Here is a 24627-nt window from a genome sequence, read left to right as displayed (position 1 = left end):
ACAATGGCATAAATTGCTTATGTCCTATCCAGACCTAGCTTTAACTTGTATTTTAAATCGTTCAATACTTTGAGCGTTTGCATGAGACTGGAGTGCTAGATGGACAGGGACTTTTGGGACTATTCCATTGATTTCCATTGTGGCAGGCAAGAATAATACTATTTACACCCAGGTCTGGTTGCATCCCCTACTGCCATTTAGACCTTGAACTCTGAGGCTGACATTGTGCTACTCCTAGCTTATTGTGTGAAATGTCCATTGTACAATGAATAAATAAAGATCTAATTGAGGGTACAGGTATTTTAAAAACTGTTGAATAAATACAGTACCAGTCAAAAGTTTGGACACACCTACTCATTCAAGGGTTTTTATTTATTTTTTACTATTTTCTACATTGTAGAATAATAGTGAAGACATCAAACTATAAAATAACACATATGGAACCATGTAGTAACCAAAAACAGTGTTAAACAAGTCGGAATATATTGTATGTTTTAGATTTTTCAAAGTAGCTACTCTTTGCCTTGATGACACCTTTGCACACTCTTGGCATTAGTGGGACTATCATTTGTTTTTCAACAGGACAATGACCCAACACACCTCCAGGCTGTGTAAAGGCTATTTGACCAAGAAGGAGAGTGATGGAGTGCTGCATCAGATGACCTGGCCTCCACAATCACCCGACCTCAACCCAATTGAGATGGTTTGGGATAAGTTGGGCTGTAGAGTGAAGGAAAAGCAGCCATCAAGTTCTCAGCATACATGGGAACTAATTCAAGACTAGTGAAGACATCAAAACTATGAAATGACACACATGGAATAATGTAGTAACCAAAAAAGTGTTGCACAAATCAAAACATATTTGACAATCTTCAAAGTAGCCACCCTTCGCCTTGATGACAGCTTTGCATACTTTTGGCATTCTCTCAACCAGCCTCACCTGGAATGCTTTTCCAACAGTCTTTAAGGAGTTCCCACATATTCTGAGCACTTATTGGCTGCTTTTCCTTCACTCTGCAGTCCAACTCATCCCAAACCATCTCAGTTGAGTTGAGGTCAGGTGATTGTGGAGGCCAGGTCATCTGATGCAGCACTCCATCACTTTCCTTCTTGGTCAAATAGCCATTACACAGCCTGGAGGTATCAAACACAGATTCAACCACAAAGACCAGTGATGTTTTCCAATGCATTGCAAAAAAAATGGCACCTATTGTTAGTTAAAAAAAAAACATACATTGAATATCCCTTTGAGCACGGTGAATATATTATTTACACTTTGGATGGTGTATCAGTACACCCAGTCACTACAAAGATACAGGAATACTTCCTAACTCAGATACCTGAGGAAGGAAACCACTCAGGAATTTCACCATGAGGCCAATGGTGACTTTAAAACAGTTACAGAGTTTAATGGCTATGTTAGGATAAATCTGAGGGTGGATCAACAACACTATAGTTACTTCACAATACTAACCTAAATGACAGAGTGAAAAGAAGGACACCTATACAGAATAAAAATATTCCAAAACATGCATCCTGTTTGCAATAAGGCACTAAAGTAAAACTGCAAAAAATGTGTTAAAGAAATAAACTTTATGTCCTGAATAGAAAGCGTTATGTTTGGGGCAAATCTAACGCAACGCATCACTGAGTACCACTCTTCATGTTTTTTTGTGTTAATTCTTACATTATTTGCCCAGGACATTTTTTGTGTTATTACATACAGCCGGAAATAACTTTTTTATATCAGAGCAGCGGTAACTCACCAGCATTACAACCAGGAATACGACTTTCCCACATTGGATCCTTTGTTTGTACAGCCCAGGGCAATTAGACTGATTCCAGAGGCTGATCCAAAACACAGCCGGCAGAGAAGAGGTTTTCGGAGTGGGCGAGAATTTCCTTCCAGAGAGACATCAGGGATTGTAACATACTCTGTTTCACAGAAACATGGTTCTCTCGGGATATACTGTCTTTGTCCATACAGCCAGCTGGGTTCTCAGTATATCTCGCAGACAGGAATAAAGAACTCTCCGGGAAGAAGAAAGGCGAGGGTGCATGATTAACCATTGTGATAACACACAGAAACTTAAGTCCTTTTGTTCACCCAACTTAGAATACCTCAATCAAATTCTGACTGTATTACCTCCCAAAATAATTATCTTTGTTTATAGTCACAGCCATGTATGTATATTCCCCCTCAAGCCGATACCACAACGGCCCTTAAAGAACTTCACTGGACTTTACGCAATCTGGAAACCACATATGCTGAGGCCGCATTTATTGTAGCTGGGGTTTTTAATAAAGCTAATTTGAGGAAAAAGCTACCGAAGTTCTATCAACACATTGACTGTAGCACTCGACCACTGCTACTCCAACTTCTGGGATGCCTACAAGGCCCTTCCCCCCATCCCTTCTGCAAATCTGATCACGACTCCATTTTGCTCCTCCCATTCTATAGGCAGAAACTCAAACAGGAAGCACCTGTGCTAAGTACTATTCAAAGCTGGTCTGACCAATCAGAATCCACCCATCAAGATTGTTTTGATCAAGCGGACTGGGACATGTTCCAGGTAGCCTCTGAGAATAACATTGACAAATACACGGATACTGTGACTGAGTTTATCAGGAAGTTAATAGGAGATGTTGTACCAAGTGTGACTATTAAGCAACCCCAACCAGAAACAGTGGATAGATGTCAGCATTTGCACAAAACTGAAAGCGTGAACCACTGTATTTAACCATGGCAAGTTGACTGGGAATATGACTGAATACAAACAGTGTAGTTATTCCCTCCACAAGGCAATCAAACAGGCAAAACGTCAGTATAGAGACAAAGTGGAGTTGCAGTTCAACGGTTTGAGACACAACACGTATGTGGCAGGGTCTACAGACAATCACAGACTACAAAGGGGTAACCAGCCATGTCACAGACACAGACGTCTTGCTCCCGGACAAGCTAAACACCTTCTTCGCCCGCTTTAAGGATAACACATTGCCACCGACGCGGCCCGCTACCAAGGACTTTGGGCTCTCCTTCTCCGTGGCTGAGGTGAGAAAGACATTTAAGAGTGTTAACACTCGCATGGCTGCCGGCCCAGACGACATCCCTAGCCGCGTCCTCAGAGCATATGCAGACCAGCTGGCTGGAGTGTTTACGGACATATTCAATCTCACCCTATCCCAGTCTGCTGTGCCCACTTGCTTCACAACAATACAGACAAGACACACAACCTAAAAGTAAAGAATGGAATTAAGGAATATATCAATATTAGGATGAGCATTGTCAGAGTGGCATAGACGAAAATACAGTAGAATAGAATACAGTATATACAGTGGGGCAAAAAAGTATTTAGTCAGCCACCAACTGTGCAAGTTCTCCCACTTAAAAAGATGAGAGAGGCCTGTAATTTTCATCATAGGTACACTTCAACTATGACAGACAACATGAGAAAAAAAATCCAGAAAATCACATTGTAGGATTTTTAATGAATTTATTTGCAAATTATGGTGGAAATAAGTATTTGGTCAATAACAAAAGTATATCTCAATACTTTGTTATTTACCCTTTGTTGGCAATGACAGAGGTCAAACGTTTTCTGTAAGTTTTCACAAGGTTTTCACACACTGTTGCTGGTATTTTGGCCCATTCCTCCATGCAGATCTCCTCTAGAGCAGTGATGTTTTGGGGCTGTTGCTGGGCAACACAGACTTTCAACTCCCTCCAAAGATTTTCTATGGGGTTGAGATCTGGAGACTGGCTAGGCCACTCCAGGACCTTGAAATGCTTCTTACGAAGCCACTCCTTCGTTGCCCGGGCGTGTGTTTGGGATCATCGTCATGCTGAAAGACCCAGCCACGTTTCATCTTCAATACCCTTGCTGATGGAAGGAGGTTTTCACTCAAAATCTCACGATACATGGCCCCATTCATTCTTTTCTTTACACGGATCAGTCGTCCTCGTCCCTTTGCAGAAAAACAGCCCCAAAGCATGATGTTTCCACCCCCATGCTTCACAGGAGGTATGGTGTTCTTTGGATGCAACTCAGCATTCTTTGTCCTCCAAACACGACGAGTTGAGTTTTTACCAAAAGGTTATATTTTGGTTTCATCTGACCATATGACATTCTCCCAATCTTCTTCTGGATCATCCAAATGCTCTCTAGCGAACTTCAGACGGGCCTGGACATGTACTGGCTTTAAGCAGGGGGACACGTCTAGCACTGCAGGATTTGAGTCCCTGGCGACGTAGTGTGTTACTGATGGTAGGCTTTGTTACTTTGGTCCCAGCTCTCTGCAGGTCATTCACTAGGTCCCCCTGTATGGTTCTAGGATTTTTGCTCACCGTTCTTGTGATCATTTTGACCCCATGGGCTGAGATCTTGCGTGGAGCCCCAGATCGAGGGAGATTATCAGTGGTCTTGTATGGCTTCCATTTCCTAATAATTGCTCCCATAGTTGATTTCTTCAAACCAAGCTGCTTACCTATTGCAGATTCAGTCTTCCCAGCCTGGTGCAGGTCTACAATTTTGTTTCTGGTGTCCTTTGACAGCTCTTTGGTCTTGGCCATAGTGGAGTTTGGAGTGTGACTGTTTGAGGTTGTGGACAGGTGTCTTTTATACTGATAACAAGTTCAAACAGGTGCCATTAATACAGGTAATGAGTGGAGGGCAGAGGAGCCTCTTAAAGAAGTTGTTACAGGTCTGTGAGAGCCATAAATCTTGCTTGTTTGTAGGTGACCAAATACTTATTTTCCACCATAATTTGCAAATAAATTCATTAAAAATCCTACAATGTGATTTTCTGGATTTTTTTCCCTCATTTTGCCTGTCATAGTTGAAGTGTACCTATGATGAAAATTACAGGCCTCTCTGGGAGAACTTGCACAATTGGTGGCTGACTAAATACTTTTTTGCCCCACTGTACATATGAGATGAGTAAATCAGAAATATGTAACCATTATTAAAGTGGCCAGTGATTTCAAGTCTATGTATATGGGGCAGCAGCCTCTAAGGTTCAGGGTTACGTAATCAGGTGGAAGCCGCCTAGTGGTGGCTATTTAACAGTGGCCTTGAGATAGAAGCTGTTTTTCAGTCTCTCTGTCCCAGCTTTGATGCACCTGTACTGACCTCACCTTCTGGATGATAGCAGGGTGAACAGGCAGTGGCTTGGGTGGTTGTTGACCTTGATTATCTTTTTTGCCTTCCTGTGACATCGGGTGCTGTAGGTGTCCTGGCGGGTGGGTAGTTTGCCCCCGCTGATGTGTTGGGAAGACCACACCCCCCTCTGGTGATATAGCCCGACAGAATGCTCTCAATTGTGCATCTGTAAAAGTTTGTGAGGGTTTTAGGTGCCAAGACAAATTTCTTCTGCCTCCTGAGGTTGAAGAGGCGCTGTTGCGCCTTCACCGCTCTGTCTGTGTGGGTGGATCATTTCAGATTGTCAGTGATGTGTACGCCGAGGAACTTGAAGTTTTCCATCTGCTCCATCCCGTTGATGTGGATAGGAGCATGTTCCCTCTGCTGTTTCCTGAAATCCACGATAATCTAATTTTGTTTTGTTGATGTTGAGTATGAGGTTATTTTCCTGACACCACACTCCGAGTGCAATCACCTCCTCTCTGTAGGCTGTCTCGTCATTGTTGGTAATCAGGCCTACTACTGTTGTATCGTCTGCAAACTTGATGATTGAGTTGGAGGTGTAATTGGCCATGCAGTCATGGGTGAACAGGGAGTACAGGAGGGGGCTGAGCATGCACCCTTGTGGGTCCCCAGTGTTGAGGATCGTAAAGTGGAGATGTATCCTACCTTCACCACCTGGAGGTAGCCCGTCAGGAAGTCCAGGACCCAATTGCACAGGGTGGGGTTGAGACCCAGGGCCTCAAGCTTAATGATGAGCTTGGAGGGTACTATGATCTTGAATGCCGCACTGTAGTCAACGAACAGCATTCTTACATAGGTATTCCTCTGGTCCAGATGGGATAGGACAGTGTGCAGTGTGATGGTGATCGCATCATCTGTGGACATATTGGGGCAGTATGCAAATTGAAGTGGGTGTAGGGTGGCAGGTACAAGAACAATGGTGGACATCAGACTTTTAAATAGCCATCACTAGGCGGCTTCCACCCAGTTTCATAACCCTGAACCTTAGAGGCCACTGCCCCATATTCATAGACTTGAAATCACTGGCCACTTTAATAATGGAACACTAGTCACTTTAATAATGGTTACATATTTTTGCTTTACTCATCTTATATACTGTATTCTATTCTACTGTATTTTAGTCTATGCCACTCTGACAATGCTCATCCTAATATTTATATATTCCTTAATTCCATTCTTTTACTATTAGGTTGTGTGCCTTGTCTGTATTGTTGTGAATTTTAAGATATTACTGCACTGTTGTATCTAGAAACACAAGCATTTCGCTACACCCGCAATAACATCTGCTACACATGTGTATGTGACAAATAAATCAAATTTGATTTGAGCTGTAATCATTGCCAAAGTTAATTCTAAGATGTATTGAGTCTGGGGTGTGAATACATATGTAATTTAGATATTTCTATATTTCACTTTCAATAAATGTGCTAACATTTCTAAAAACATGTTTTCACTTTGTCCACAAAATGTGGAACAAGTCAAGGGGTGTGACTACTTTCTGAAGGCACTGTTTATTTAAAGCCATCAGTTTCTTTTTTGTATTGACAAAAAAAAATGGAGCCCTAAAATTAATATTCTTGCCTGCCTCTCTTTTTTTATTATTGACCTGTAGAACATTCCCCATTACTTAACTAGGCAAGTCAGTTAAGAGCAAATTCTTATTTACAATGAAGGCCTACTCCTGAGACAGTGACCCAATTGTGCGCTGCCCTATGTGATTCCCAATCACGGCCGATTGTGATACAGCCTAGAATCGAACCAGGGTCTGTAGTGACCCCTCTAGCACTGATATGAAATGCCTTAGACCGCTGCGCCACTCGGGAACCCTCGGGAGTGGTTACTGATACAGAGTTTTGCCGCAAAATACGGATATTGCTGTGCATGTGCAGGATATTTTTTGTGCTCACTCCGGTGATTACTTAGCTGCTGTGCTGAGTGTCCTGGCGCCACTCACCCTCCTTGGTCGTCTTTGTCTGGTCACTGGGGTAGTTTACACATTTCATGTTGTACACAACACTGTTCAAACTATTGTATTCCATTCCTCAGTAGGCATAAACGTGATTTCGTGTTGTTTTTTTCAGGAGGGGATTAGGCTACATGCAGCTATTTAAATGTTTTACACAAAATACAATATCGACATGTTGGTCCAAAATGTGTTGTTAGTATTGCAAGAATACTGTACATACGACACAAACAGGCCGTCTAGCGGTTCCATGGTCTTCTTAGCTGCTGACATGCATTCAGCTATTTATTATCGACACGATATCAGTATATATGGCATACCTATGGCACCGGGCGATGCAAAACGAACTCGCCCAATGTCCGATTATTTTTTTTACCGGTCCTTATACACTTTTTTCAGGAACCATGATATGGCAGCAACTATAAAGATTCTACATAATCATACAAAATGTGTCCAAAGTGTAAGGACTGCGTCCTGCTTGTGCATCTGCAATATCCGTTACAACAGACAGAGAAGGTTGATAATATATATGTTTTGGAATGTTCGTTCAAATCGCTGCAGGGTTTTTATTTCAGATATTCAGAAAAATATGAGGCAAAAACAAAGGCAACATCATGGCTCAGAAGAGCGAAACGTGAAGGGAGGGGGAGTATGAGCAGCAGCTAAATTAGAAAAAAACGTAAAATAACACATGCGCAGAACGTGATTCGGATCCTCAGATTTAAAAATGAGCTTTCCAGACGCAAAAACACCATATCCGTAGCCATGGCCTAATTTTGATCCGTATGAAGAGGTATTTTGATTGGTATAGTTAATGACATTCATTATTGTTGTATTTCCCCACAAACCTCAGATTAGACTCAGATTAGTAAATGGGGGCTAGTTGTAACAGGGTTAGTTGTAACGCAGGTTACCAAAAATTATATCATATATTATGGTATTTAGACATATTTACATAATTGTATAAAATGTCACGTCTTTACATCAACTAGAAATAGGAAAAAAAGATATATATATTAAGTCTAATTCATACATTTGAATGCTAATAAATTCTGGCTACACCGTTTCTGGTCAATATGGCATTCTTAAACTGTAAAAAACATTTGTCCATTTAGTGTATTTTCTATCTTAATATCAGTTTCAAATCATAACATTTTTCTATAACCCCTCATTTCTACAATTGAAGACAGTGTTACATTTAACCCAGTCTGTGGGGTTAAATGTAACATTTCACCTCCACCACCTTCGGTTTAAATTGTACATGACTGGTATGTCCTAGAAACGTAGTGACAGTGGGCAATGGTAGCTGAGACATGTAGCCTATGTTTGTATAAAAATATTATTAATCTCAATCAGTTTTTTCAGAAATAAGCCAAAGTGTTAGCCCCGGTCTCCCCTGTGTCATTGCATGTATATATATATATATATATATATATATATATATAAATGTATAACAAGCTTGTGCGAGTGTCAACACAAACATCTCTTAGCCTATACAATATGAGATATGTAGGCCTACTATAACTCGTTCGTTCATATGTCATAATTTGCATTAGCGGCAAAGACAATTATTAGTAGCCTAGACTAAATCAGGTATGACTGAAGTTACTTACAGTGAATTAATGTCGTTCGGGATGATCCTTGGGACATAGGAAGATCCAAAACAAATGATGGACTCCTTGGAACAGCTGCATGCTGAAGGACATCTGGAAATCCTTTTTAAAGAAATCGGCATAGCTATGTACAAGCACACAACTGAAAATAATACGCAGTTTTTAACTATTGACAGCATATTTTTTTTGTCGGATTTGCATGTGTGAGATAGCAATAAACGCCGGGTAGATTGCAAAGCTTCCTTCCACCCTGCGACATGAAATGCTGCACTGAACCCCTTACATCAGCAATTCAGCTGCAGCTCCCTTCGCGCAATTTAATTATTTATTATACCCAGTACTCTGTTGATAGTTTGGTTAAAGAGCGGTTATCTCCATAGCGGACTTTCGAGTTTAGCCGCATATGTTTAGGGTGCGCTTGTTTATAAACTTCAATGAATACCGGTATGATTTTTGTAGGCTAATTGCAATTATGTGAAAATACTTATTTTCTGGACATTGAATTACAATTTAAAAGAGAAAATGGAGCCAACTGAAGATTGCTGTGTGGAATATGTATTATTGCTCCCATCTGTCACATGCACTTATGTTTGCTTTTTCAAAAGCTGACCAAGAGAAAAAAAACAATGGAACACTTCAACATTCTCAGTAAAGGTTACAGAAACGTTTTTGTCTTGCTATGACTGTGATATGTGGTTGTTTATATACCTTAATTGAATGCACTGACTGTAGATCTCTAAATGATCAAAATGTAAATGTAAAAATTGCCTGGTTCTAATGAGCCCCGTTCCAAACATGATCACGTTTGGTTGGTCTGGACCGGACCAAATCTGAACGATCATACACATCTACATTTCACAAGTTGGACAGTACAGCACAGTACAGTGATTAGAGTGCAGTGCAGCACAGCAGTGTTTAGTTAAATAGAGTGGAGTACAGTAGACTACAGTTAAGTACAGTATAGTATAGCAGAGTACAGTACATTATACTTCACTCTACTGGAACTCTCAGGTGTGCCGCGAAATATTACCTAATCTTGATAATTTTTTGGAACACACTTATAAACGTGACCTGTGGAATGCACATGGAATTTTGATTTGGGAGCACCAGTGCCACTCAGATAATACATTGTATTGCACACATGGTTTCATCTGTATTGTTGTTTCAGGTTCTGTGCGCTCAGGCTAGGTTGTTACATTTGTATCATTTGAGGGGCATGCATCAAAAAAGTAATTTGTATCATTTTACTTTGCCTGGAGGCCCATTAGCACAGGCAAGTCTGATTAGGCGTAGCTGTACCACAACCTCTGCAATAGAAACAAACAGAGCATGGCTCTGTCCATGCACAGCAAATATGCAGGTGTTAAAATCTCGGTGTTGAGGTAAAAAGTGTTGTAAGTTTTATATCTGAATGTTGATTCTAGAGGGGTTAACACCAGTGGGATTGAAATTGATGCCACCTGCAGTGAATAAATTAAGGGTTATTTGAATCACAGTGGAATCAACACCACATGGTGATGTTGTTACTCAACTGTATTGAATTCAATTCTGTTAACTCTGAGTGAAAAAGACATGGAGAGGCATCATTACCATATTTCCCAGCAGGCTTTGTTGCAAGTTTTTTTTAGAATAGTTTGTTTTAATATCTATGTTTTTGCATGCACAATGATTGATTAATGTATCTTTTACTACAGAAAGATAAATTGACAGTCATTCTAACTGCAGATTGCAGGTGATTAAAAGTTACAATTGTTGGATATAACACGAAATAAACTGTACAAAAACAATAAACAAATAACGACCCTGAAGCTATCATAAGAACTGTGCTGACACAAGCAACTAACATAGACAATCACCCACAACCCACAATGACAAAACAGGCTACCTAAATATGGTTCCCAATCAGAGACAACGACTAACACCTGGTTGAGAACCATATCAGGCCAAACACAGAAACAGACAAACTAGACATCCAACATAGAATGCCCACCCAGCTCACGTCCTGACCAACAATAAAACAAGGAAAACACAAAAGAACTATGGTCAGAACGTGACAGTACCCCCCCCCCCCTCCCCCAAGGTGCGGACTCCGACCACATAACCTAAACCTATAGGGGAGGGTCTGGGTGGGCATCATTGTCTTTGTCCACATCCTTAGCGTCCTTTGAGTGGCGACCCTCAACCCCATGGAACACCTATGGGATGAATTGGAATGCCGACTGCGAGCCAGGCCTAATCACTCAACATCAGTGCCCGACCTCACTAATGCTCTTGTGGCTGAATGGAAGCAAGTCCCTTCAGCAATGTCCCAACATACAGTGGGGCAAAAAAGTATTCAGTCAGCCACCAATTGTGCTCCCACTTAAATAGATGACAGAGGCCTGTAATTTTCATCATAGGTACACTTCAACTATGACAGACAAAAGGAGAAAAAAAAATCCAGAATATAACATTGTAGGATTTTTAATGAATTTATTTGCAAATGATGGTGGAAAATAAGTATTTGGTCACCTACAAACAAGCAAGATTTCTGGCTCTCACAGACCTGTAACTTCTTTAAGAGGCTCCCCTGTCCTCCACTCGTTACCTGTATTAATGGCACCTGTTTGAACTTGTTATCAGTATAAAAGACACCTGTCCACAACCTCAAACAGTCACACTCCAAACTCCACTATGGCCAAGACCAAAGAGCTGTCAAAGGACACCAGAAACAAAATTGTAGACCTGCACCAGGCTGGGAAGACTGAACCTGCAATAGGTAAGCAGCTTGGTTTGAAGAAATCAACTGTGGGAGCAATTATTAGGAAATGGAAGACAAACAAGACAGCTGATAATCTCCCTCGATCTGGGGCTCCACGCAAGATCTTACCCCGTGGGGTCAAAATGATCACAAGAACGATGAGCAAAAATCCCAGAACCACACGGGGGTTCCTAGTGAATGACCTGCAGAGAGCTGGGACCAAAGTGACAAAGCCTACCATTAGTAACACAGTACGCCGCCAGGGACTAAAATCCTGCAGTGCCAGACGTGTCCCCCTGCTTAAGCCAGTACATGTCCAGGCCCGTCTGAAGTTTGCTAGAGGGCATTTGGATGATCCAGAAGAAAATTGGGAGAATGTCATATGGTCAGATGAAACCAAAATAAAACTTTTTGGTAAAAACTCAACTCGTCGTGTTTGGAGGTCAAAGAATGCTGAGTTGCATCCAAAGAACACCATACCTCCTGTGAAGCATGGGGGTGGAAACATCATGCTTTGGGGCTGTTTTTCTGCAAAGGGACCAGGACGACTGATCCGTGTAAAGGAAAGAATGAATGGGGCCATGTATCGTGAGATTTTGAGTGAAAACCTCCTTCCATCAGCAAGGGCTGGGTCTTTCAGCATGACAATGATCCCTAACACACCGCCCGGGCAACGAAGGAGTGGCTTCGTAAGAAGCATTTCAAGGTCCTGGAGTGGCCTAGCCACTCTCCAGATCTCAACCCCATAGAAAATCTTTGGAGGGAGTTGAAAGTCTGTGTTGCCCAGCAACAGCCCCAAAACATCACTGCTCTAGAGGAGATATGCATAGAGGAATGGGCCAAAATACCAGCAACAGTGTGTGAAAACCTTGTGAAGACTTACAGAAAACGTTTGACCTCTGTCATTGCCAACAAAGGGTATATAACAAAGTATTGAGATAAACTTTTGTTATTGACCAAATACTTATTTTCCACCATAATTTGCAAATAAATTCATTAAAAATCCTACAATGTGATTTTCTTGATTTTTTTCTTCTCATTTTGTCTGTCATAGTTGAAGTGTACCTATGATGAAAATGACAGGCCTCTCTCATCTTTTTAAGTGGGAAAACTTGCACAATTGGTGGCTGACTAAATACTTTTTTTGCCCCACTGTATAGTGGAAAGTCTTCCCAGAAAAGTGGAGGCTGTTATAGCAGAAAAGGGGGACCAACTCCATATTAATGCCCATGATTTTGGAATGAGATGTTCGACATACTTTTGGCTATTTAGTGTAAGTATTCACACCCGAGTCGATATGTTAGAATCACTTTTGGCAGCAATTACAGCTGAGTCTTTCTGGGTAAGTATTTAGGCTTGCCCTAACAAGGGGGTTAAACTTATTGGCTCAACCCTTTCATTTTTATTACATTTGTAAACATGTCTAAAAACATAATTCCACTTTGACATTATGGGGTATTGTGTGTAGACTAGTGACAATTTTTTTTTACATCCATTTGAAATTCATGCTGTAACAAGAAAATGCGGAAAAAGTCAAGGGGCGTGAATACTTTCACAAGGTACTTTATATAGACCACACAATTGCCTCAATGTCATTATGATCAGTGGAGTCTTCAATGAATGCAACCAATTCATACAGACATTGGATAACTTATCAGTGTAAATCTGTACAAGCAAATAGCATTAGTCACACAGAACTTGTTTTCCACAGTGCCGCTGGAATGCAGTATTGTCATGTGTTAATGATGGTGACATGTTATAAGACCTATACTTCCATGGACCAACAATCATTATTTCAGGTTTAATCTCATATAGTGTCTTCACACCACAGGTGTCACATTTATTTGCTCATGAACTTACTTAGATACGCCACAGCAAGAGGTGTGAAGACCTATGCAATTAATACAACTGTTTTTTTTTTATAATTTGAGAAGATTTCTGTAATTGTAATCCTTTTTAAGATTCACATTTCAGGCAGCAAAATATGACAAATGTGAAAGCAAGGGGATTAAAGATTTTCACTAGGCATAAAATGTTACTATCTGAAAAAGTACATGAGCACTTTTTCCCTACATATTTTTATTCACTCTCCAGCATGGTCCTCCTGGCCTGTGAGAGGTATTGGTGAACCACTTCTTGCACTGCTTTCCTTCCTGAGGCTCTTCAGGCACTTGTCCAGTCTTTTGATGCAGAGTGTCACGTCATCCCGTGTGATGCCAACAGCCGAGGCGGCATTGAGATAGGGATGTGGGTACGCCTCTGAGTGGGACATGAAGCCACAGAACATGTGACCGCTCACCATCTGTTTGTTACCAAGGGCAACCACCCTGAAAACAGACATTACCATTACCACACCTTCTGCATGCAGAAATTGTCTTGAAACAAGCAAGTTTAAAAAGATGCTTGGAAGAAACGCCCACAAAAGAGAAAGGGATAGCAAATTTATCCCATACTACAAAATTGCTTCCTATTTGAACAAACAGGCAAAGCTAATTAATATTTGAAAAGGGGAAAATGTTATTTCAGCTGTACTAGGCTATACAATTATTGTATGACAGATTCATTTCTTTGAAACATTGAAAATGAATGTGTTCACTTCCAGGAAAATAGGGGGTAACCCTGTGGTAATAGGAGAAGGTGCTTTGACACTTAGAAGAAAAAAAATATCACTGCTGAAAGACCAAATTAATAATTTATGAGGATGTTTAAAAATATGTCCACCTTTCTTTTGTCTTCCTTGCTTCATCACAAACTATTAGGTGGGACCAGAAGAAAAAAGAAAATGCATAAAATGTGCTCAATTGAATGTACTCTTCATAAACTCAACTTCATTCCTCCTTATCCAGGAACTGTATTCTGAACTCATACAGTTGAAGTCGGAAGTACATACACTTACATTGGAGTCATTTAAACAAGTTTTTCAACCACTCCACAAATGTCTTGTTAACAAACTATAGTTTTCTTAAGTCGGTTAAAACATCTACTTTGTGCATGACACAAGTCATTTTTCCAACAATTGTTTAGACAGACAGATTATTTCATCCTATCACAATTCCAGTGGGTCAGAAGTTTACATACACTAAGTTGACTGTGCCTTTAAACAGCTTTGAAAATTCCAGAAAATTGTCATGACTTTAGAAGCTTCTGATAAATTATGTCAATTAGCCTGAGTCAATTGGAGGTGTACCTGTGGATGTATTTCAAGGCCTACCTTCAAACTCATTGCCTCTTTGCTTGACATCATGGGAAAATCAAAAGAAATCAGCCAAGACCTCAGAAAAATAATTGTAGACCTCCACAAGTCTGGTTCATCCTTGGGAGCAATTTACAAACGCTTGAAGGTACCACGTTCATGTGAACAAACAATAGTACGCAAGTATAAACACCATGGGAGCACGCATCCGTCATACCACTCAGGAAAGAGACGCGTTCTGTCTCCTAGAGATGAACGTACTTTGGTGTAAAAAGTGCAAATCAATCCCAGAACAACAGCAAAGGACCTTGTGAAGATGCTGGAGGAAACAGGAACAACAGTATCTATATCCACAGTCAAACGAGTCCAAAATCGACATAACCTAAAAGGCCACCCAGCAAGGAAGAAACTACTGCTCCAAAACCGCCATAAAAAAAAAGCCAGACTACGGTTTGCAACTGCACATGGGGAAAAAGATTGTACTTTTTGGAGAAATGTCCTCTGGTCTGATGAAACAAAAATAAAACTGTTTTGCCATAATGACCATTGTTATGTATGGAGGAAAAAGGGGGAGGCTTGCAAGCCGAAGAACACCATCCCAACCGTGAAGCACGAGGGTGGCAGCATCATGTTGTGGGGGTGCTTTGCTGCAACAGGGTCTGGTGCACTTCACAAAATAGATGGGATCATGAGGAAGGAAAATTATGTGGATATATTGAAGCAACATCTCAAGACAAAAGTTAAAGCTTGGTCGCAAATGGGTCTTTCAAGCATACTTCCAAAGTTGTGGAAGGGAATTTTTACTAGGATTAAATGTATTTGGCTAAGGTGTATGTAAACTTCCGACATCAACTGTATCAATCAGGATTTAGACAGGGACATAATACCATCTCAGCTGCTTTCTTTGTTGATAATGTTATTGAATGCTCTTTAGATTAAAAAAAAAAAAAAAAAAATTGTACTGTGGATTTTACTGCGTAGATTGTCCTCTAGTGGACTTGATCGAAATGCATGTGCATGGTCAATAACTACCTTACCTTAATAAATATCTTAATGTATAGTTGCTGCCATTTACTTTATGTTTATATTCTTATATTTCATTATATCTTAATTGTGGTTGCATTGTCGAGAAGGAACTTGCATGCACATTCCAAATGACTAATAACATTTGAAACTTCACTATTCCTAGAGGACACAAAAGGTGTTCCTCAGGGGTCCATTTTAGGGACAGTTCTGTTCACGTTTTATATTACCGATATTGGTTCCTTAATGAAGAACTGTAAGCAACACTTTTATGCCGATGACACGGTGCTTCACTCTTCTGCCCCCACTGTAAACCAGGATATATTTTACAAAGCTCTCCTGCAGAAACTACCATACTAACTCACATCGATCATGACATACAGAAGAAATACCTCACTCGCGCCCATGAATGGCAAATAGTTTGGTTTTTTAAACCTTTGACCCTACTGACCTAGGTAAAACAGCTTTTAGTTTTTACCTGCCCATAACTGGAATGTATTCAAAAATACCCTAAAATCAGACTCCCAAGTGTTTTTTGGTCACTTCAAGACATTATTAAGAGACATGTTGGGGATTGTATTTTCTTTATTAATTTACAAATATGGCTGTTGTCTTGGTTTATTTGGACTGTTCTATCTACCAGTACTTGTTATTTTTATTTATATGCATTTTGTATGTTGTATTTTAAACTTGTAAAAGGCTGGAAAACGGCACAAGTCCTCCCCCTACACAAAGATCCTTCTGACTTGGATAACTACCGTCCAATTTCCCTCGCTATCTTGCCTTGCCAACTCTCAGCTTATAACTTTTTTACCTTCTCATTCTATTCTTAATGAGCACCAATCTGGTTTTAGCACTGTTTCAGCGGCTACACTTATCTTAAATTATGTGCTATATTACTTCAACCATAAAAATCATTGTGTAGCCTTATTTATTGACCTGTCAAAGGCGTTTGATACAATTGACCATTTCATACTTGTTCAAAGGTTGTCTGAAATAGGCCTAGATTAGGCATCTTGCAATTGGTTCAAAAACAATTTAATGGACAGGACACAATGTGTGCTTACTGATGGTATCAAATGCAGTTTCCTCAATAATACAAAAGGTATGCCGCAGGGGTCAATTTTGGGCCCTGTTCTCTTCACTATTTATATAAATAATATTAGTCTATCTGATAAAACCTGTAACATTAATCTCTACGCGGATGATAGTTATTTACTCCTGTGCCCACTCAATACAGCAGGCCATTCATGACCATCACGGTTTTGACAAAAAAAAAAAAAAATTGCATACTAATCTTAAACTAGTTCTAAATCCTAATAAAACCACATTTATGTTGTCTCTAGGTCTTGTAATATTGACCCTGAGGACATGTGTATTTGCACATTAATTACGGCTGCTGTCCCTGTACAGGGATCAACATCAGCGGAAATTTCAGAGTGACAACTAATAGTACTCGATACAACTCAAACTTTCATTAAAACACACATGCAGGGTACTCAATTAAAGCTACACTCGTTGTGAATCTAGCCAGCATGTCAGATTTTTAAAATGCTTTTCGGCGAAAGCATGAGAAGCTATTATCTGATAGCATGCAACCCCCGAAATACCCAAAGGGGACGTAAACAAAATAATTAGCGTAGCCGGCGCTACACAAAACGCAGAAATAAAATATAAAACATTCATTACCTTTGACGAGCTTCTTTGTTGGCACTCCTATATGTCCCATAAACATCACAATTGGGTATTTTTTTCGATTAAATCCATCCATGTATACCCAAAATGTCCATTTATGAAGCCCGTCTGATCCATGAAAAAGCACCGTTCCAAAACGCACCGTCATTTTTTTAAATTCAAAAAGTTACCTATAAACTTTGACAAAACACTTCAAACTACTTTTGTAATCCAACTTTAGGTATTAGTAAACGTTAATAATCGATCAAATTGATCACGGGGCGATCTGTATTCAATAGCAGCACATTTTGAAATCATGGTCCACATTCTCTCTTTCATAACTTCCTCTGGTGTGCTCGACGACAGGAAGTGCCTATTCCTCATTTTAACAAGGATTAATTTAAAATCAATTGACAGTACTGGCGACATCGTGTGGAAGCTGTAGGCATTGTAAACAGGGCCCTATCTATTTTCCCTTGCCATAGACAATACAGAGACTGGCGGAGGGATATTTTTTTGTTTTTTTTTGTGAACAGTTTTCCTTGGGATTTTTCCTGCTAAACACGTTCTGTTATAGTCACAGACATGATTTAACCAGTTTTATAAACTTCAGAGTGTTTTCTATCCACACATACTACATATACATATACTATATTCCTGGCATGAGTAGCAGGACGTTGAAATGTTGCGCGATTTTTAACAAAAAGCTGCAAAAATTCGCAGCCTCTTTTAAAGGGAGCCCAAATTGAGTAAGTTCGCCATTATAAGTACTTCGGTATTTGAATTTACGATAAACTCTCTTTTAAAACACACATTGAAAAACGGACAAAAAAAGCAGAGAATTAAGATTGGTTTCTTTTATAGAAATAAATCCTGCCTCACTTTGGAAAGTATGAGGAAGATTGTTCAAGCAATGCTTCTACCAGTACTTGATATAATCTACATGCATGCGGCAGCCTCTGTTTTAAAGACTTTAGACTATCACTCAGCACTGCGTTTTATCACTCGGGACAATTTTCTTACACATCACTGCATTTTGTATAGTTCTGTTGGCTGGTAGTCTCTGACTACCAGAAGGGCCCAGCACTGGCTACTTTTTGTATACAATGAGGTTCTTCAGAGACTCCCCCCACTACCTCAACTCACATATTAAATTGTCCCGCAGGTCTCCACTGAGCTGGGGAAAAATACTTTTTGTTTGGCGCAGCGGTCTAAGGCACTGCATGTCAGTGCTAGAGGCGTCACTACAGACCCTAGTTCGATTACAGGTTGTATCACAACCGGACGTGATTGGGAGTCCCATAGGACGGCACACAATTGGCCCAGCGTCACCCCGGTTAGGGTTTGGCCGGGGTAGGACATCATTGTAAATAAGAATTTGCCTAGTTAAATAATTACCTGGCCCCAGACACCTGCCTGGTGAACAGCATGGAGCCCAGTTGAGTCACAGACTTGCCGCTCTGTGCCTGGAGGCCATCCAGAGACATGGCTACATGAAAACATGCACAGACAAAAGGTCAACACAACATTGGAATTCACATCTTTTACTTTGTCATAAGTCACAATTTTACAGACATAGAAGCAATATTCACCCAGCATGTGACGAGCAGAAAAGTGCTGTGACATGCATACGCTAGCTTGTTTGAACTACTGGGGTTAAAGCTTTAAGTTTAAGTTTACAAGGACTGACTATGGAGAGAAAATAGCTACTAATACACATTTTGAAAGATATTACCTTCCACTCTACACACTAATTTGTAATGTAGAATGAAATTTGCATTGGGGTCAATCAAGCATGTTTAGATTTCGGACGTAGACAGCATTCGTAGAAACTTTCACACCACACAAATTTTGCTCCAATATTCTCATAGGATGCCCCAAACTAAGAATATCGCACGAACATGAAATTTCAGGCGAATATTGTGTAATGTGAAAGCAACTTTACTCCGATTTAAGAATTGCAATACTTCAGATCCAGTAATGTAGGGCTAATCTAGAGATCTCTGGATGAATCTCTGGGCTAATTTCTTATCTCTGGATTATCCCAAAAATTACTGGATCTGAGGTATTGCAATTCTTAAGTGTGACAAGGGTTGTGTAAGAGGCATCTTAACCACTGCTATGGAGTTGTGTGCGCTGTATCTTCCCTAGTTATAGGGTTGCGTGAGGGTGCATCTTACCCAGTGATATGGTGTGCTGTATCTTACCCAGTGATATGGGAATGTGTGAGGGTGCATCTTACCCAGTGATATGGGGTTGTGTGCGCTGTATCTTACCCAGTGATATGGGGTTGTGTGGGGTGTGCAGCAGTCTCTCCCCATGAGCCGCAGCAAGCCTTTTCAGCTCCTGTGCCAGGTAGGTGTACATCTCCTTCAGGCCATGCAAACAGAGATAGATATAAATAGCATTACGCTCCCACTCTCTCCCTCAGCCTTATAAACAGAGGGCTGTTTATTACTTATCTATCAGTTTTCCTCCACGTAGACCAGTGTTTCTCAACCTCTGGTCTGTGACCGGCACCGGTCCCTGGGATGATGCTGACCAGTCCCTTAGATGGTTACCAGACTGATTTAGTCAGTTCTCAAGTGCTAGTTTTCACTCCTTTTAACTCCTGTTCCCAAACTGTGCTAGCATTATAACAATACATTTATTTTATATAGCGCTTTTCATTACAAACAGAATCTAAGACACTTAAAAATAAATACACTAATATAAATTTGGGGATCTATGTACCCTGATTAAGACAGTTTAGCTGTCAAACATTGTTGAATAGATTAATGCATCGGATCTACTAGTGTGCAGCTTTTCCTTTCTTTATAATGCACGTTCAGTCTTGCCTGGTCTGACATTAAAGACAAAATACAGCTATTTCTTTTTACTTTTCCTGTTGAAAAACAATATCCCAAGTATACAGTGCCTTCGGAAAGTACTCAGACCCCTTGACTTATTCCACATTTTGTTACGTTATTTTGTCCCTACTGCCTCTGATCTGGCGGACTCACTAAACACATATGCTTTGTTTGCAAATTATGTCTTCGTGTTGGAGTGTTGCCCTAGCTATTGGTAAATTAACAAAAACAAACAAATTGTGCAGTTCAGTTAATATAAGCAATTTGAAATTATTTATAATTTTACTTTTAAAAGTATATTTTCGCAATTGCATTTACTTTTGATACTAAAGTATATTTAAAAGCAAATACTTTTAGACTTTTACTCAAGTAGTATTTTACTGGGTGAGTTTCTTTTCTATTAAGGTATAATTTCCTCAAGTATGACAATTGGGTACTTTTTCCACCACTGGTAGTGGCCAGACGGAAGCCACTCCACAGTAAAAGGCACATGACAGCCCCCTTAGAGTTTGTCAAAAGGACTCTAGGACAATGAGAAACAAAAATGAACTCTTTGGACTGAATAGTGGTGGCAGAATCATGCTGTGGGGATGTTTTTCAGCAGCAGGGACTGAGAGACCAGTCAGGATCGAGGGAAAGATGAACGGAGAGATCCTTGATGAAAACCTGCTCCAGAGCGCTCAGGACCTCACAACAGAACTGCGACCCTAAGCACACAGCCTAGACAACGCAGGAGTGGATTTGGGACAAGTGGGTGAATGTCCTTGAGTGGCCCAGCCAAAGCCCGGACTCTAACCCGTTCGAACATCTCTGGGGAGACCTGAAAATTGCTGTGCAGTGACGCTCCCCATCCAATCTGACAGAGATTGAGAGAATCTGCAGAGAAGACTGGGAGAAACTTCCCAAATACAGGAGTGCCGGGCTTGTAGCGTCATACCCAAGAAGACTCGAGGTTGTAAACGCTACCAGAGGTGCTTCAACAAATTACTGAGTAAAGGGTCTGAATACTTATGTAAATGTAATATATAAGTTTATTTTTAATACATTTGCAAAAATGTGTCATTATGTGGTAATTGTGTATATATTGATGAGAAATAAAACAATTTAATCTATTTTAGAAAAAGGCTGTAACATAACAAAATGTGGAAAAAGTCAAGTGTTCTGAATACCTTCCGAACGCACTGTATAAGGTCCCACAGTTGACTATGTATGTCAGAGCAAAAAACAAGCCATGAGGTTGAAGGAATTGTCTGTAGAGCTCAGAGACAAAATTAAGAACACCATCAATCTTATACTTTTTAACTATTTGGTCTTTAACCTTGCAACATCATTGGAACATCATTCCACCTGCCAATCAACATGGTCTCTCAAAGTTTGGTTGTGGCTGGCTAATCCCTTGTTGTAGACTAGTATGGCAAGCAAGCGATTGTGAGAATGCATTTCATATAAAGGAAAAGTTAATGCCTACTTACATGTTTGCATCAATTGCCCGATTCCTTGAAAGTAGTGTAATGATTATATATTGCATTTGCATACGTGATGAATTACGATCGCTGGCAATTAACTGCAGTGCTGGATTTTTAACACATATCATGGAATACCTGTGTGTATGTCTATAAGGACAAATGGCATGGAATTATATGATATGGATGGTTGAAACAACAGAAAGGTAGGGTTATGTATTTTCATCTGAAAAGTGGGTGAAATTTGGAAGTATACATTTCTCTAGCACATCAAAGTTATGTTTGTTGTGTTGAGATTCACGCCCGGTAAAAACCCTAGTCTATTGCGCAATCTATTCCCAAATTCTAACTAAATACACCAGCGACACCATTTAGGAGATACAGATTGTGAGCATAGTGTTTCTGATCAGTTTGACAATTGTCTTCTAATGTATGTGCCTAGCTAAAATGCAATTTCTTGCACACATTTTGTGCTTGTTTTTCAGATCAATTTAGCCTATTGAAAGAGTGAAATTAAAAAACAACAAGGTCAAATAGATCTAACTTATGATGCGTGGATTTGATAGATTTATTCAATGTATTTTCGCTGTTATGAAAATAACTAATATTAAACCCATGTAGTCAGGCAATCCCACTCGCTTCAGATCACATGCCTCACTAGGCTACATGACATGAACAAGAGCGTGTCTCATGCACTAAATGATGCCAGGTAAAAATGTAATGATTCTGTGCCTTTCACCGCTGGGAGAGGACTGCAGATGTTTTATTATGTATGTATGAACCATACATTGACACTTCGAGTCCAAAATAGGGTGTAAATAACAAGGTTGTTTGCAATCCTCTGGAACGCCTCTAAAAGGTTAAGACCTGGTAAAAAAAAAATTTTTTAAACAAGGCAGAGAATAGCAGATATCCAAGATTTGAAGTTGACAGTAGTAAACGTGGTGGTCATCCAGTATGTCGAATTTCTATTTTCTTGATAAAACAAAATAGAGATGTAGCAAATAGTAGGAAATTTATTTGTGATAATGTTTTATCCCTGTTTGAGTTGAAAGTGTACTCTTTTGCTTAGGATTATGTGTTCGCCATGCATCAATGAGGTTGTAATCAGAGAGTATATGCTGGAGAGCCTTGGTTGCTTGTGGAATGCAGTTGGTCTTATTAGATTTGACTCGCATGTCCAAAATGACATTCATATCTTTCCCAATAACCAGATGAAATTCAGTTCATTCTAACAATATGCTGTTCAGACAATCAAAATTATATGAATTCGGAGTGTACACACTAATAAAAGGTCATTTTCTTTACATTATGGATACATTTAAGGAAAGTGACTCTGCCTTCTTGGTCTTCGCCTTAACCCAAGACGGTGATTGAGTTTCTCATGTATAACTATGATTACACCTTTAGTTTGGTTTGGGGCTGATGAAAAAGCAGCCAGTTTCTACAAATGGTTCCGCATTCTACAGTGCATTGCGAAAGTATTCGGCCCCCTTGAACTTTGCGACCTTTTGCCACATTTCAGGCTTCAAACATAAAGATATAAAACTGTATTTTTTGTGAAGAATCAACAACAAGTGGGACACAATCATGAAGTGGAACGACATTTATTGGATATTTCAAACTTTTTTAACAAATCAAAAACTGAAAAATTGGGCGTGCAAAATTATTCAGCCCCCTTAAGTTAACTATGGAGCAGGTGTGTTTCTTGGAGCATTACTATATCAATAATGGTTTCTTGCTAGGATATGAAGACAGCTGGAGCGTTTATTAGGAACATTTTGGCCTTTCAAATTCAAAGAGAATAACATTAGCATTGTTTTTCATAAAGGACCGTTATATTAATTATATAATTGTTATCTTTAGCGTTGATAAGCCCATGGATGTGTAACAAAAAGCAGGGCCCACAGGGAAACATACCCATTTTTTTATTACCTTTATTTAACTAGGTAATTCAGTTAAGAACAAATTCTTATTTTACAATGACGGCCTACCACGACCAAACCCTCCCCTAACCCGGACGATGCTGGGCCTATTATGCGCCTACATCTACAGTATCCTATTTGACTGGTTGGGCTTGCATAACTGTTGTTATATTTACTTTTCGATAAGTCGGGGTGGGTATTTACATTACATTACATTACTAAACTGTAAAGGTCTGACATTTTTTGCTGTTTTGTTTTAGTTCATTTTGTAATACCTGCTAAGAGACTCCATTGCGGGTCTTCTGGGTGGGGAACCACCAATGGAATAATTTTAATTTAACTTAAATTTAAGAATTTGTTCTTAACTATTCTTAACTGCCTAGTTAAATAAAGGTTAAATCAATATATAAATCAATAAATCAAAATCTTAATCCATTGTAATTTACTGTAAGCAATATGGTTTATATGACAAAGATACATTTGTCCTCCATTTTTATTAAGCATTTAACACAAGAACCGTCAAGACCTTAATTTCAATAAAAACCTTGAACCCACCTACCTGTCCCTGACTCTTCCTAAATATGTATTTTTCACTCTAGCAGTGCTTTGAGACAAATATCATAGAACACAAAAACTTTGAACATTTCATCCTCAAAGCGGCATGAAGTTGGACCCCTGCCCCTCCCCCCATTCGTGCCAATGTCATTTGGTTGTGTTTATATAGGTCTTAGGTAACAGAATGTTAAATCTAAATATTTGAAAGAACATGACATTTTCCTTACTTTGTTACTGTAGGATATACAGCATGTAAAAAGGTTGGATACCTTCGTGACAACTATGAAACAAAAAGCATGTGCGTTGGAACACAGTAAGTGTATTTTTGACAAATAAAATACACAAACCACCAAGACACACGGTCATTAAGATGCACGGTCAATTAAGAAAACATCAGAAAATATCAGTAGCCTAAACATCGAAAGCCAAGTGAACAAACAGATCACCAACCATATCGAATCCCACAG

General features: G+C 39.7%; 2 protein-coding genes across 2 annotated transcripts in view; both read right to left on the bottom strand.

The window, feature by feature from the left end:
* LOC139378786 (leucine-rich repeat LGI family, member 2a) overlaps positions 1 to 9004 on the bottom strand; it is a 36855-nt gene extending 27851 nt beyond the window's left edge. Inside the window, exon 1 of the mRNA XM_071121285.1 lies at positions 8739 to 9004. Within this exon, the coding sequence (XP_070977386.1) occupies positions 8739 to 8917 (179 nt within the window). The 5' untranslated portion in view covers positions 8918 to 9004. The remainder of the gene's footprint in view (positions 1 to 8738) is intronic.
* A 4021-nt stretch (positions 9005 to 13025) lies between these two features.
* LOC139378785 (Sep (O-phosphoserine) tRNA:Sec (selenocysteine) tRNA synthase) overlaps positions 13026 to 24627 on the bottom strand; it is a 36414-nt gene continuing 24812 nt past the window's right edge. Inside the window, exons 10-12 of the mRNA XM_071121284.1 lie at positions 19645 to 19738; positions 18767 to 18857; positions 13026 to 13805 (exon numbers count right to left, since the gene is read on the bottom strand). Of these exons, the coding sequence (XP_070977385.1) occupies positions 13562 to 13805; positions 18767 to 18857; positions 19645 to 19738 (429 nt within the window). The 3' untranslated portion in view covers positions 13026 to 13561. The remainder of the gene's footprint in view (positions 13806 to 18766; positions 18858 to 19644; positions 19739 to 24627) is intronic.

This window comes from Oncorhynchus clarkii, chromosome 21 (genome assembly GCF_045791955.1).
Source record: "Oncorhynchus clarkii lewisi isolate Uvic-CL-2024 chromosome 21, UVic_Ocla_1.0, whole genome shotgun sequence".
In the NCBI taxonomy this organism is placed as follows: Eukaryota; Metazoa; Chordata; class Actinopteri; order Salmoniformes; family Salmonidae; genus Oncorhynchus; species Oncorhynchus clarkii.
Note: the sequence above shows the minus strand (reverse complement) of the source record. Positions and strands in the feature narration are given on the sequence as shown.